Genomic DNA, 15,474 nt, shown 5'->3' with positions numbered 1-15,474 from the left:
ATAGTAGGGGAAAGGGAAAAAAAGGTTTGACACATATAGGAAGGAACTCTGCAGTGCTACACAATGAAAAATGTATTATTTCAGCCCTGGTGAGCAGAAGCAGTCACAGAGGCTTTAGAAGGACAGAACTCTTCAAATGTTTTCCGAGGATCCTTGTGTTCTGACTATTCTGGACTATTGCCTAAGTCTATAAGAATACTGGTTTGATGGTGGTGAGAGGGGGAGGGAGATCTTATGGTAGGAACTAGGCTACTTGGTCTAAGTTAGTATCAAACGAATGGAGTCACCATCTTCTTTAGAAGCTTATTTCAGTGAATGAGGCTTACTTAGTTTATTTTGCCTTTTGAAGGCAAAGAATTGGGAGCGCTGTCCTTTACAGGCTTGAGAGCCACAGCCTTGCGATACTCGGTGCTTATCTCACAGTTTCAGCTTCCTGAAGCGTTCAAAACTCGCGTTTTGAAAGATGTCAGGATAAAGGGGACAAAGCAGGAGCAAACCAAACCAGATCGCCGTGAGCCACGGGCGCTGGGGCTGCCCGGCCCGCCGCGGAGCATGAAGCGGTACCGCCCCGGGGCGGGGCGGAGCTGGGCGGTACTCGCCGCCGCCTACAAAGCGCGGCTCGGCTGCGAGCCCCCAGCCTTCGTGCTTCCGGCAGTGCCGCGCCGAGCCCACCGGGCCGGCGCCGGGCTTCTGTGCGCCTTAGGGTCCCGCAGGCAGCGGCGCATAAGGCTAGGGCTTTCCGACTTCAGCTACAGTGCTAGCTAAGTCGGGGAAGGCAACACGGAGAGAAGCCGCGCGTCCCCCCTTTTTTCCTCCCGGTGTTGCCCAGCGGCGGAGCGGGCCGGCATGGCGCGAGAAGCCGGGCCGAAGGGACAGCGACAGCGGCGCTGCGGTCAGTGCGGCGGTGGCTGTCGGCTGTCGGCGGCCCACGCTCGGCTGCCAGGAGCGGAGAGGGCTGGGGGGCTGGAGAGGCGTAGCGGCGGGTCCTGAACGGCCGGGGCAGGGAACCGCTGCCGGCCAGCCTCAATGTCTGTCTCTTTCTCGTTTAGGAGCCTTGGTTGGCTATTTCACGTCTGCGAAGTTTCTGCTTTACCTTGGACATGCGTTGTCCACTTGGGTAAGTGGATTGCTGGCCTGCTGGAGGTGGAGTGCTGCTGCTCCGGCACTTACTTACCTGCGTGTTTTCGGTACTTAGCATGAAAGAGTCGCGCAATAGCGCTACGCCGCCACTACGGAGGATTTGCTACTGCACCTTGTCATCGAAAGGATTTGTAAGCTTTTTAAGATACAAAGCTGTACGCTCAGCTTCTAGTAGCACGCAGGAGAGCAGTTTTATGAGAGCCCGATTCGGTATCTGTTAGTGTTCTGCTTTCTTTTATGCTTTAAGTAACTGCTGAGCCAGTGAGGCTTTCTGTGATGTAAGTCCAAAGTGTAAGTGTGGGGTATGGTCGAGCATAGGATGTGAATGGTAACCCACTGCACCTTGGGCTCAGAGGGCTCCTACTGCGTGCGCTTAATGATAGGAAATGTTTTCTTTTAGTAGCAAACCCACAGAGTGCCAGTTTGCTCTGTCAAAACACTGAACCTGCTGAAATGCTTTCTTTGTGTACTAAAGCAGCTTACTGCTCCAGTTCTTACTAACTGAGGGTTACAGTTCAATAAACTTAAAATATAAATGAAAAATAGAGAATCTGATAATATATAATAAAACCAAGAGCCGTATAACCTTGCAATATAATCCTAAGTCTGCTTCAGTTGGGTTGGTTCTAGAAGTGGACAGTTTCCCCTGTCGTTCCCAGCTCTCTTTCCAGCCCTGGCTGTGGACTGGATCATGGTGTGGTTTGTGCCACTCAGGGCAGGTTGCTGCTGCACCCCTGTAGTACCGTGTGCCTCACTGACAGCACCTTGCATCCACCAGCTCAGCAAATCATACTGGTGCTTTTGTTAAGGGGGTGGTTGTTCTGCATGGAGCACAATTGGATGCTTCTTTAAATAGGAGCAATATCTTAACAATTATTGATGCTATTGACGAAGCTATGTGATGGTGTTTGATTGCTTTGCTCTTCTGTAGAGTCCAGGGCTGTTATCTGCAGTAGCTTATTGGTAATGCCAGCAAGTTGCTCAGCTGGTAGTGCTGGAAGCCCAGCCTGGAGCCTGCTGGAGCTGAGCAGTGAGGCTACTCCCAGCATAACAGGTGAGGTGGCAGAGGGAAGCTGGGAAGCACTGGCATGTGCCCTGACAGATATGGACTGCAGTGTGTCTGTTCAGCTGGTTAGCAGGGTTTGTTACTCCTCATTCCAGCGCCTTTTCCTTTGTGCTGAAAACCTTGACTTAAAACAAACACCGCCAAAGAAAAAAAAAATAAATCTGCTGAAACAACAGAAATTTGGCTTGTTTTGGCAGCTCTGTTGCAGGAGTTCACCTTCTGTATCTTCTAAGGTTTAGTGTAATGTTATTAACAGAAACAGCAAGCAAGAACCTCTCTTCAGAACTTAAACTATTGTATATCTTTGTGGTGAACTATGTCCACAAGTAGAAATGTTGTTTTGCTCTGATTGAGCTTATTTGGTTTCCTTGTTACTAAGCCATTCCCAAATACAGAGAAGCTGTAAATGATTAAATGTCCTCTGTTCAGATTTGAACCAACTCTAGCATATCTTTTTGGCTTTTGTAAGTAAAAAGTTTGAATGTGTGTTTGGCTTCAGAGGACTGCTTTGCTCAACTGGTGTCTGAGACCTCCCACTGTTGCCTTTAGGTACTTAACTCATTCCTGTCTGTCACTCAGGACTAAAGAAACAGAATCTAATTGTCTTTGCTGGGTGATGCTGGGCCTCGCTCTTGTCAGGAGGCTGGTGGTGACTCCTCAGCACAGTCCAGGGCTCTGCTGGCCTCGGGAGTCTTGTCAGCTGGCAGAACAGCTGTAGTTAGATTAGAGTTGAAATATTCACTTTATGGAAAACTGGATTAAGTTATTTAAGGCTTTACTAATTTCTGAAGGCAGTACTTCTTGTTGAAAGTAAGTTTTAGCTTGAAATTGCATACCAGCTTAAAATCTCTGTGATTTGCTATTACTCTTCTTCTGCAATGCTGACTTATCTTACTTGCTCATTAAGTCTTTTAGTTCCTCAGAATAACTTGTGTTTACAGGTAGGGAGAGCTGTAGTTGTCCAAAAGTTTGCAGGGTGGCTGACCTAACTCCATTACTCTGGGTAAATGTTGGTTGGTGTAGCAGAATCCTGAACTTGCTGGAGTCAGGGGAGTCTTCTTATGAATATGAAATGAAACTGGGCTTCTTCCTCTGACAGTAATGGCTGTCACTGCTACCTTTCATACACTTCAGTGCTTGCTTAATTATTTCTCTTCAGAACTAACTGAAAAATCTCTGTGTAATCTCATGTAATTGGGGGTACAGTTCTTTTTCTGCCTGTGGCAAAGGAAATGCATTTACACAGTTTGAATAAACCTCCTTCAGATGACTCCATGTACGTTACAAGCCAAATACTTTGTATGTCTCTGTGCTACACTGAATACTTTAATCAAACGATCTGCAATTATTTTGACCCTCCAAATAGTACATGCCTTATATCTCTTTACTACTGCATTATTTGATAGTTAGATGTGTCAGGCTTTTGCTCTATCGATGATTTTCTGTTGCGTTTTCTTCCCCAACCCTTTAGCCCTTTAGCTTTTTTTTGTCTGGAAAGAGGAGGCTCAGGAGAGACTTAATTGCGATCTGCAGTGACCTCGAAGGAAGTTGCGGTGAGGTGGGGGTTGGCCTCTGCTCCCAGGTAACAGCGATAACACACCAGGGAATAACCTCGAGTTGTGCAAGGGAGGTTTGGGTTGTGTATTAGGAAAACCTGCTTCTTCAAAAGAGTGGTCAGGCACTGGAGTTGGCTGTCTGGGGGGTGATGGAGTCACCATCTCTGGAGCTGTTTAAGAAACATTTATGTGTTATGCCAGGGGACGTGGTGGGGAAATAGTGGTGGTAGGTGGACAGTTGGACTAGATGATCTTAGAGGTCTTTTCTGACCTTAATGATTCTATGATAATATTTGAGGTTCTTAGGAATTTGTAGTATTTGCTATTTCACATAGCAATTGCTTTTTTTACATGAGAAAACAGGAGAAAACAGTTTTGTCTCTTATTTATGAAAGACTAGGATTGTTTGTTTCAGAAGGATGCCTAATACTAGATTAAATAAAGCACTTCTGTACAGTACTTATAACATGCTTAGAAATGTGAGATGCTGACTCCCATCATGTGACAATGTGAAAACCTTGATATACTCATTAGCAATCTACAGGTCTCTTTGGTAACAGATCAGATGGTGTTTTCAGTAGTCTGAAAATGATGTCTCATGTAGCTTTTGGTCTTTTCTGCCTGTTGTTTTGGTACCCGTAACATGCAAGTTTTGTATTGCAAGTAAAAGTATTGCTATAGGCCAAACACGCTTTAATATTTCATCTCTTAGTAAAACGCCACTGTTGGCTGTTGTTGAAAAAACTGAAGTTAAAATTCAGGGATGTTGAGGACAACACCGAACCCTTGATTTGTGCCTTGCTTTGACCTGACTTGCTTTTGTTTTTCAGTACAGCATTTAATGATTATTATGAAGTATTACATTGTGTTGATAATTGTTACATCTGTTGCTAACCTGATCTCTGCTGGAGGCTTTGTGCAAGTTGGGAATCTTGTTAGCTGTGGCAGGTAGCAGACATGGTTTGGTTTTATCAAGAATTCAAAATATATGAAATAGTTATATTTGATCTTAAGCTTGTGCTGTTTTTGATGAGGTCACATGATCTTATTGGTGCTGGGGTAAAAATCAATGATAACAGGATGCATTTATCAAAAAAGCCCATGTTATGTATTCAGTAGCTTTCATACAGATATTTTTCAGGGCATTAGTAAATTATTTAACCATTATGCTTTAAAAGTATGAGTATTAATGCTGCACATGTACTTTCTGTTACTCTTGAAGGGAGATCGTATGTGGCATTTTGCTGTGTCTGTGTTCCTGGTTGAACTTTATGGAAACAGCTTGCTCCTGACTGCAGTCTATGGACTGGTTGTGGCGGGATCGGTTCTTCTTCTGGGAGCCATTATTGGAGACTGGGTGGACAAGAACTCGAGGCTCAAAGGTTAGATGTCCGGAGAAGGCTATTTACTTAAGGACAGCCTAAATGAGTGTCAAAAGGCAAAGCTGTTAGAGTCGACTTCTGAAATCAAGTATGAGAACTGGGCTAGCTCAGCTTATTGAGGATAGTGATTGACAGCGGTAATAATCATAAAAAGTTTCCAAGACAGGAGGTGGGTGGTTTTGATTGTGTTATTTGCTATTTCGGTAAGCTTGTACAATATGTAGAGATAAAGAAGCCACAGGTTGATGTAAAAACAACAGGCAAAGTTCTTTTCAGTCTAGTGCTAGCATTGCATGTCTCATATGTCTTTTATGTAGTTAAAAACCATCTTCCGCTTAATGCAAATGCAGTATGCTTTCACTTAGGTATAAGTACTTATTAAAACTAGAGTATAATGGCAAGTTCCTCATACATACTGGCAGCTGCCAGGGCTTTACACGATAGAATCACTTCTATGCTATGCTAAATTGCAAAAGCTTCAGCTAAGCCTTTTATCCCTTTAAAAAAGTTTCAGCACCTAAACAGTTGGGTTTAGTGTTTGTTTTTTCTCTGTGAAGGCTTAATCGGTTACTGCTTTAGCTTTGAAGTTGTCAGACGTCAGTTGATTTTCAAAGGCAATAGAAAAGTCAAAATAGAAAGTATATTTTTATCTCGTGTTTGAGTGAGCAGCGTAGGAAGCTAGAAATGCCTAAAGAATCTTTGCATGTTTCTTGATTATACCTTCTGTAGTTTAATTATTTGTTTTTTGTGTTAATGATCATTATTCTCTGTTTTGATTTAAAACAGTGGCCCAGACATCCTTGGTTGTTCAGAATGCATCTGTCATCCTATGTGGCATTATCCTGATGATTATCTTCTTGTTTAAGACACAGCTTTTGACCTTATACCATGGATGGCTTCTCGTGAGTGCTCAAATTCCTTAATAAGGAAATAATGTATGAAGAACTTTACTGGAGTATGGGAGACTGAGTTTTTCTTTTTCTGTTCTTTTGTTTTGTTCCTGTGAGCTGTAAGTGGCAAATAAACCAGGAGCTAGTTAGAGAAACAAATAGGTATTTTTTTCTAGGAACTGTAATGCAGACTTAATTGTGTTGTCTGAAGAGTAACAGTAGAACAGTAACAGTGGAATATATGATTGCAATGTAAAAGCCTTTTCTGGTTTTACAAGGCAGGGGTCAAGATCCCTTTATCGCTTTTCTCACCTTCTGACTTTTCCCCCGTTTCTCTAGACGATGTGCTATATCCTGGTTATCACGATAGCAAACATTGCTAATTTGGCCAGCACTGCCACAGCGATCACAATTCAGAGGGACTGGATTGTTGTGGTTGCAGGGGAAGACAGAAGCAAACTGGCAGGTGAAATACATTGCCTTTCTAATACTTTAATTTGTTTTACTTTATAAGATTGATGTCAGACTAGAATTTAATGGAGGATAGAGCATCTTGTGGTTCCTGGTACTATGAGAAAACAGCAAGTAAAGAAAAGGCAGCCTTTATTCCCTCCACTATTCTGAACTGTTTTTACAGAGATTAGAAGTTGTTGTTGTGATTACAACTGTTTGGTAGCCGTAAACTTCTTTAGTCCTTGTTTTAGTCCAATTGCAGCTTTGTAAAAGGAAATTTTTTTTATTGCTGGCTGAATAAACGTGCACCGTGCTCTGGAGTCAAATATCCAGTGTTTATCCAGGGCAGCTATTTGACTTTCAGGAACTTAAAGCCAAGTGTTGCAATACTTTATTTTTAGGTCCCTGGAATAAACAGTGCCGTGTAACTGGGCTTCTTACATAGGGGTCAAAGAGAGGTACATAGGAATGAAGTCCAGAACAGTAACGTGCATGGATTGGGAAGCCGCAGATAGGAAATACTGTTCATACAGCTGTATCTTAAATTCCATTAGTCTCTAGCATTGTGTTGAACTCGCTAAGAAAAATTCTTCAGTAGTACCTGAATACTCAGTATTCCTTTGACATCTGTTAACTTTGATATCAAGAGCTCAGACTTAATCTTTTTTTGCCTTCGTAATTATTTTTACATTTTTCTCTTTCCCTTCCCCCTCCACCTCCCACCCCCTTCTTGCACAGTGGTATGGCATTATTAGGAGAGCTAAAGAGTTCCTCTGCAAGTTCTGCTGCAGTTTGGTGTTGATTACGCTATTTGGCACAGTGAACCTGGCTGCCCTTTGCCGGAGAGTACTCATAGCAGCAAGGCAATTCATGCAAAGGAATGTGTGATTTATCTTTAGCTGTGCTGCTACACTGATAAATAACATAAGACTGGGAAGTGGCATCTTTTGTGATGAACTTGGGTGTGCTTTAAGGGCTCTGAATCTTTCCAATACAGAGGCAAAAGTCTTCTGTACAGAGGAACTGATACTGAAGTGCCAGCAAGGCACAGAGCAGCTTGACCTTGCTAAGACATTTATAGCTCCTTGAAGTAACAAGGGAACTGAAAGTTCCTAGTCTGAGATGTTTCTGGAGCTTGGATACTTCTAAACTTTGCATGATTTCAGCTTCTGGATTTTTATTTTGTAGGAAACTGCGTAAATTACTCATTAGGAATTAATCTGTAATATATCTCTAATGAAGGAATGTTACTTGACCAAATCATCCAGGAGAGATCAGCCCTTAGGCACATGAAGCATATACTTGGAAATGAAAGTGAGACGAGTTAGTTCTCCACCCAAGTCTTGTATTGATCTTGCGGTGCCTTTCTAGATTATGCGTTTTGTAGAGCAGCGGTGCTATTAACTTCCTTTATGTGTATGAATCATAAGTGGAAAAGTCTGATCTTTCCTTAGGAGATTTGAAGTGCCAACGCTTCTCATTAACCTTTCTTCCTGTGTTAATTCTTATTCAGCAAATCATGTCTCCAAACCCTGTACTCCTGCACGTCAGATAAGGTAGCGGCCGCACCTGCAGAGAACTGCTGTGTGAGAGGCAGTCCTGCCTCTGTGTTGCTTCTCAGCTCCAGGCAGTTTCATGACCACTATGTGTGGTATTGGAAATTCAGGCAGGATGTTAGTGGAAATTCTGTTGCTACTCAATTTAAAAATCAATATAAGAAAACAAAAACTAAGCATCTTGGTTCACCAAATCTGTTTAAAAGCAGGCTTCTCTCAGGCTGGATAGGGTTGTTTTATCTTGATTCGTGAGTGGTTTTGGAATTGCCTTTAAATAAAAAATGAGTGTCAGTGTTAACTTGACAGAAGACATCGTTGTTTATCTCTGCACTGTGAGGTTTCTTCCAAAAGTAGCCTTAGTTAAAAATGTGAGTAAAACAGGCAAGTACTGATTGCCTTGGCTGCCCCTTATTCCTCAATATTTTTTTCATTCACTTTGGTTACTTTATAGCTGTTCTGAGTTTGGAAATACTCGCCTTATCCAAGCAAAAGAAAGCTTTGTCATTGGAGCTTTTAAAGCCAAATATTTTGCAAGTCTCTAACTTGGTCCTTTTACTTAAATGTCAGTGGAATTGTTAGTATTGAATGGACTTTGAATTCTATATTGAATAACCTCAACATTTATTTGAACGACTAGTAACAATTCTTGATAGATTTAGCAAAGCAGCTTTTTATTGTTTATCCCAATTTCCCTTTATAAGCTTCATTTTCATAATAGGACTCTGAAATCAGTTTATGTACCTTTATGCAGACCAAAGCCCTGGTGTGTAATAAAGCTTAGAGCATTTGATAGCTTCTAAGGGTGAATCAGTGACACTGTTCATTGGGAGTCTGAAGCAACTTAGAGGGTGTGATGGCTGAAGCTGATTTGCTGGCAAGTGCCTTGTCCTTCCCATTCAAATGTAAGATGCATTCATGCTAAGAATGGATTTCTTCTTTTGACCATAAACATCCAAATGTGGAACAGAAGGGAGGGAGGACTTTGCTCATTAAGTGCTGAGTAAGTGTACAGCTGCCATCTATCAGTGTGACTTGATAAGAAAATTTAAAGCCATTTCAAAGGTCAGCTGCTATCACGTTGGGTGCTGTGGTCACCAGTTATTAGAAATAAATGGAGGGAGACTGTAGTTTGTAATATTATCTTTTAGGGGATGACTTCTACAGTGGATGGTTTCTAGAGTTGTGCGTGCTGTGTTTGAGTGATAGGGAGACTCAGGATTTCATAGTGTCACTTAACTGTAGAGGTAACCGGTGGTCTTGTGAAAAATTAATTTACCTGCAGGAGGATGCTTCCACTCAATGCCAAGAATTCTTAATGTGGATTTTGACAGAGATCTGGCTCAGAAACACCTGGATTGGTCTCAATAAGTTCAGATGCAGGAACACTTTAAAGGAGACTCTAGCGTATTTTTATTCTTCCTGGAATCACTTGTAATTGAGTCAAGGCTTTTTAGTGTGTTGTGTATACGTGTAATTCTCAGATGTGTTGTTGAATATTTTGCAATGGCTGTTCAGCAATTTATATAATCATTCTGACAGATATGAATGCCACAATACGAAGAATTGATCAGTTGACCAATATCTTGGCCCCAATGGCAGTTGGTCAGATAATGACATTTGGCTCCCCGATGATTGGTTGTGGATTCATTTCTGGCTGGAACCTGATGTCGATGTGTGTGGAGTATCTGCTACTCTGGAAGGTTTATCAGAAAACTCCTTCTCTGGCTCTCAAGTGCTCCAAAGTTGAAGAATCAGAACTGAAACAACTGAATGTAAAGAAAGGTATCGAAAGCGTAAATGTAACTGTTCCAATCCACACAATTCTTGCTATGGCAGTCAATACTCTACTACCAAAACATGATGTTTAAGTACTTCCTGCTTTCTCTGGTTAATGAATTTAACCTTACAAAACTATATAAAAATACCATCTAATGCTAGCTCATGTGTATGAAGTAAATTAATTCCTTAGGAAATAGAGTATTCATTAACAAGTTGGTTAGTTGAAGCATTCTTCAATCTGCATTCTTACTGGAGTTGCACTGAGGAAGCAGCAATTTAAACTGATAGAGAAACTTGGCTTGATCATACTATATGGGTCAGATTTAAGACTCTTATCAAAGTAGGGTTAGAATAGTTACCCAGTTTAACTGATGCACTTTTGAAACGCTGAATTTGCTGCAAACACTTGTCTTGCAGTTTGTACTCTGCAGTTTTGTGGTAGGAGTGTATCTAATGGTTGCGTTTCTGTTTGCAGAGAATGATGTGAAACCTGCTGAAGGAGTGCAGTTAATTGTTGAGAAAGATGTAAATGGCTTTGAGCCCCAGCGGGAGAAGGAAGTTGGCTGCACTGCCCGAATTGCTGAACCTTTCATCACATTTCGTGATGGATGGGTTGCATACTATAACCAGCCTGTGTTTCTTGCAGGCATGGGTCTTGCATTTCTGTATATGACAGTTCTGGGCTTTGATTGCATTACTACAGGCTATGCATACACTCAGGGTTTGAGTGGTTCTGTGCTAAGCCTCCTGATGGGTGCATCTGCAATCACTGGAATAATGGGAACAGTAGCTTTCACCTGGCTTCGTCGCAAATGCGGTCTGATCCGCACAGGCCTTATTTCTGGAGTTGCTCAGTTTTCCTGTCTGGTCTTATGTGCCGTCTCTGTATTCATGCCTGGGAGCCCTCTGGATTTGACTGTTTCCCCATTTGCTGACATCAGTGCCAGGCTGTTTGAAAATGAGCCATTACCAACTATTGCATCTCCAGGAGGTGAGCCTGGAGTGGCTTTTGCAACTGGAATGCCCGACTTGTTCAACGGGTCTGCTGCTCCTGCTAATGCTGACCCAGAGATGAGTCCTCAGCCTGTGCCTTTAATCTCTGTTAGTCTCCTATTTGCAGGAGTCATTGCTGCTAGAGTTGGTGAGTATTATGTCGCTATTAACATCTGATGTATTGAAGGCTTTTAATTCTAGAACCTACAATAACTGACAACAAAATGCCTATCTGAGTTCAGAGCTTTAGGCTACAGTGGAAATATTGCATTACAAATCTAGGATGAATTACATTTAACATGCAAATGAAATGATCTTCTGTTAGTATTGCTAGTGCAGAGGTTGCAGTTCTAACTTGTGTATCGTTCTGTTCTAATGTGAAAAATTGTCACACTTGGAGGTGACTTTTTTTTTTTTCTGGGAATCTCACCTCATTTTCTTTTTTTCCCCGATTTTATGAAACTATTTGTTGATAGGAAACATATCCGAACATCAGTGCAACAAATACCTTCTGTTTTCACAGCTTACAAATTAGCCCATTAATTAAAAGGATAGTCTAATCTTCAAACTTGTGACCAGCAAAGGAGATCAGAAGAGGAAACTGTGATTTGAATGACAGGGTTTTGTTTTGTTTTTATCTTTTTAATTTTGTTTAATTAAAGTAATTGACAGATAATGTAGTGTGAGGATTGTAGTACCTTTTTACCCTGTGAGAATTCCTGGGGCTTTTGCTGAATTTTGCAGGAGGGTCACACATAAGAATTGTTTTGCAGGGTAAACTTTCTATAAAATAGCTAGTACAGATGAGCAAAATGTTGTTAATAGATGTGATGAAGCAAGATGTGACGGGAAAGTTAATGCGTCAGACTGTAAGGGCTGGTTCAGGAAAGGTAGTAAAGGAAAATAAATGGCTCTTAGCTGTGCCAGTGTGAAATCTGTTCTACTGTGAAGGGAGGTTTATTTGACCCGACTTGTGTATCTTTAGCAGAACTGATTGTCCCTAGGTGTGAAGTAGGTTGTATCATTAATGAAAGCTTACCTTGAGCAGCTGTGTTACATGGGTAACTGTGTGTTTTTCTTCCATAGGCCTTTGGTCCTTTGACTTGACTGTCACACAGTTGCTCCAAGAAAATGTGGCAGAATCTGAAAGAGGCATCATAAACGGTGTCCAAAACTCCATGAATTACCTTCTTGATCTGCTGCACTTCATCATGGTCATCTTGGCCCCCAATCCGGAAGCTTTTGGTTTATTGGTGCTTATTTCTGTATCTTTTGTTGCAATGGGCCACATAATGTACTTCAGATTTGCTCAGAAAAGCTTGGGAAAACAGCTTTTTGCTTGTTGCACTCCTGATCCCGAAGCAGTTTCTGATAGTTCGATGCCTGGTAATACCTCTACTGTGTGAAAGGATCCACTTCCCTTACTAACATCCTACATTAATATCATGGTTAAGCACAAATTGCCTTTTGTGACCGTGCCTAGGGTGTTTCTCTAGAGTTGAATGCATAACTTAAACATGTCATGAAGCCTTCTGAAGGGAACTCACTGGTCTTAAAGGGACCCACAACAAGCTTTTCCATTTTTGGCCAGGGACAACTCCATTGAATCTTGACTTCTGGTATTTCAAAGGAAAAGCTAGTAGTCCTGCCTAGTATTTGATTATGAGGTCATGTTGGTTCTGTCCTTCTGCACTGCCCCCCCATGATGCCATTTAGCAGTGAAACATAGATACTTGTCCACAAATTCCAAACAGTTACTTGGCTCGTTGAGCGAAAAAGACTTTTTAGTTGCTTTAGTAAAGTTTGATGTACCATGTTTGTTTTTCTGTTTTCCCTTTCCATAAACGTGTCCTATTCCATTTATTGCCCCCCTTCCTTCTCAAAAGGCTTCAAGTGTCCTTTTTGGTTTCCTGAAGAGAACTATTTGTTCTGATGTTTCCTGGATGAGGTGTCTAGTATTGTATTTGTTCTGGTTTAACTTTACAGAAACACCTGTATAGGTTTTTTGTTTTTTTTTTTTGCATGTTTTCTCACAGAGTAACTATAGGTACAAGATATTATATTACAGTGTTGCACTTCATAAAGTAGAACATAACCTCATTTTAGAAAAGCTACTAATATACTGTAACATTATTAAGCATGGCTCTTTTTTTATGTTGTAAATGACAGGTCTGCTCGGGTTTGATGTAGCAGAGAGTACTAAGGTCAGGAGTGCTGGTACAGAAAAGCTCAAGTCTAGGCTAATTTAGCCTTTGCTTCAGAGTATGAGCAGCTTTAGTTTATTTTAAATGCTTTTGTGTTCGGAAACCTATTCAAGTGTTAAGTATCGGAAAATAACATGTGTTCCAGGCAAAAGAAATGAAGTGGATTACTTGCATTAATCTGTTTTACATTTATGTGAGGTTTGACTTGTTTAGAATGAACGATGAGATGATGGATTGTGTGGCCCTCTGAAGCAGCTTAAGAGAAACAGAGAAACATTTATCACTCTGATTTATAAGTTCTTGTGTTAGTTGACCTTACGCGTGTACTAACACGATGCTTTTAGAGTCACTGGCCATTTGTGCACTTTTGTAAATACTAACTAAGCACTTTTTCAGTACAGTTGAACCTTCTAGTGTTCTGAGTTTACCTTTGGTAAGACAGTATGACTTAGAAATATAGATCTTTATGAAATGTTCCTTGGCAAAGTTTTAAGCAATATACAAAACCATGAAGGATATTATTCATGTGTTGCTGAAGTATCTTGTAAGTGGCATCACTTCTAAGGTCTTTAATTTTAGCTTCCGTCCTTAGCAGTCATCTAAGTTGTCGTACCCTGAACCCTGGAATGTAAGCCTGTGAACTCTTAGCATTCAAGGCGAAACATCGGGTTGTATGTTCGCCATCTAAAACCTTGTAACATTACCTAAATAGAACGTAGAAAACCTCTAGTGGCTTTTGTCTCACCGTATTCTGTAAGGGGAATGAAAATGAAGGAATGGGCATCCGATGTACAACCCACTTGCAGCCCTCAGAGTTCTAGAACTGTTGTTGAGTAGTAATTTTTCTCTTCAAATGGACCAAAACCAATCGTTACTGAAAGGTTCTCAGGGATATTTTCCACTAGATTTATAATTGTTTATATTTTGACCAAGCTTTAGGGTTTTCTTTCAATGTAATAAAGGTAAAATGTGTAAATTAGAAGAGCTTTAAAATTTGTGACTTGATCCTGTGTTTATTCTTGAGGTAAAAGGGAACTTGGCTGTCAGCAGAGCTAGAGCCAGAAGTAAAATAAAACCAGCGTATCTAGCTTTGTAGAATACAGATGCCTAGAGAGTTGACTTTACAGTGTGTGGAAGAAGAGCAGGGTTGAACCGGTAAGGAATTGTCTGTAAATGTCTGATTTTCCAAATATATCGTCTTGTTTATGTAATATAAATTTGGATCAGTTTTTAATGTTGCTTGATATAAACAAAGGTAGCTTGGGTGTCTCTATGCTGTACTTGAGGAAAATCTAAATGCCAGCGTATCTATGGACTTGCTGTCCTGCCGGGAAACTGAGGTAGAAATGCAGTTCCTTGGGGGCTGCCCTCCAGGAATACACAGGGAAGTAGACTCGGGAGCTTCTTAGCTCTTCTCAAAGTGGTGGTGTTGTTTTTAAGATCACCATAGCCTTATTTCAGTAGAATAGTGGTTTATTTCACAAATAGTCCCACTAGGTATTGCAGCCTGGATCTCAGACCTAAAAAGTAGTATTGGGAGAGGGGGCTGGTCCTTCATATTTTGTATACATACTGTTCCTAGGATTTGTATTGGTAAATGATTGGCAGGCGAGACAATCCTGAAATGCAGAATAGCAACATGGATGCTAGTTTTTGTGAGGAAGAATGAGGTCTAATTTGGAGATGTAGTATGTTTTGGACCGAATCGGGTATGAGATGTTTGAAAACCAAATGCTGCTGGAGCACAACTATGTGTATGTCTTTAAAATGTACACAGACACCTGTACTGATGAGTGCTTGGAAGCAATGTGGAGCCTCAAGTCTTACTTAGCAAGAGTTTCATTAAGTAAGCATTTTTGGCCTCGTATTTATTTATTTTTTTAAAATATGTCCAATTTGGATGAAAACTGCCCTTAAAATGTACACACTAGAAATCAATATTTCCCAAATAGCCTATTTTGTTATACAACCTTATGCTGGACATAGTATTGATTTATGTATTAATCTTGTTAAAGCTAATGAATAAATTTGCCTTAAAAATGTTTGTCTTGTGTTTTTCAGTTTGTGTGTGTCTTGGTGTGCTACATCTAGTACTCTTTCCATAGCTTTTCCATAGACATGGGGTGGAGACCTGAACAAATTGCACTGAGGAGGGAGGTATCGGCAAGTTTTGGTTTTAATGTTCAGGAATAATTCGGCTGAGTTTTTTGTGCAGGACTTATGCTTTCTGTGTAAGGTGTGGGATTGCTTGCAGTCAGTCTTTGGAAGAATACCATACTTGTTTAATAGGATGTTTCTGAATTCCATTTTAGGCTGTGGGGTTTTCTACAAAGATTTCTTTGTGTAGTCCTCAGTTAGGTTATTCCACTGGGAAAATTAGAATTATTAATTGTTATTTAGTATTAGATTACTTATTTCCGTGTGAAAATGAGGTTGTAGGGGGTTAAAACTATAG

The 15,474-nt window shown here is 40.9% G+C and overlaps 1 protein-coding gene across 5 annotated transcripts; it reads left to right on the top strand.

Moving 5' to 3' along the window:
• The first annotated feature begins 635 nt into the window (after positions 1 to 635).
• Positions 636 to 15,063, top strand: SLC40A1 (solute carrier family 40 member 1). 5 transcript variants are annotated; one of them, XM_085552803.1, is made up of 9 exons: positions 636 to 892; positions 1,050 to 1,117; positions 3,678 to 3,788; positions 4,985 to 5,144; positions 5,931 to 6,046; positions 6,374 to 6,500; positions 9,583 to 9,825; positions 10,298 to 10,963; positions 11,902 to 15,063. In XM_085552803.1, exons 1-9 carry the CDS (start codon positions 847 to 849, stop codon positions 12,219 to 12,221), a joined length of 1,857 nt encoding a protein of 618 aa, XP_085408929.1. In that variant the 5' UTR covers positions 636 to 846; the 3' UTR covers positions 12,222 to 15,063. The 5 variants fall into 5 exon arrangements, with proteins under 5 accessions (XP_085408929.1, XP_015723321.1, XP_085408932.1 ...); XM_015867835.3 differs by lacking the exon at positions 3,678 to 3,788; XM_085552804.1 differs by lacking the exons at positions 636 to 892; positions 1,050 to 1,117; positions 3,678 to 3,788; positions 4,985 to 5,144 and adding an exon at positions 5,180 to 5,313.
• Positions 15,064 to 15,474: the final 411 nt, after the last annotated feature.

The sequence above is a fragment of the Coturnix japonica genome, chromosome 7 (genome assembly GCF_054131305.1).
Source record: "Coturnix japonica strain WE chromosome 7, WE-NBRP24, whole genome shotgun sequence".
Taxonomy (NCBI): domain Eukaryota; kingdom Metazoa; phylum Chordata; class Aves; order Galliformes; family Phasianidae; genus Coturnix; species Coturnix japonica.
Note: the sequence above shows the minus strand (reverse complement) of the source record. Positions and strands in the feature narration are given on the sequence as shown.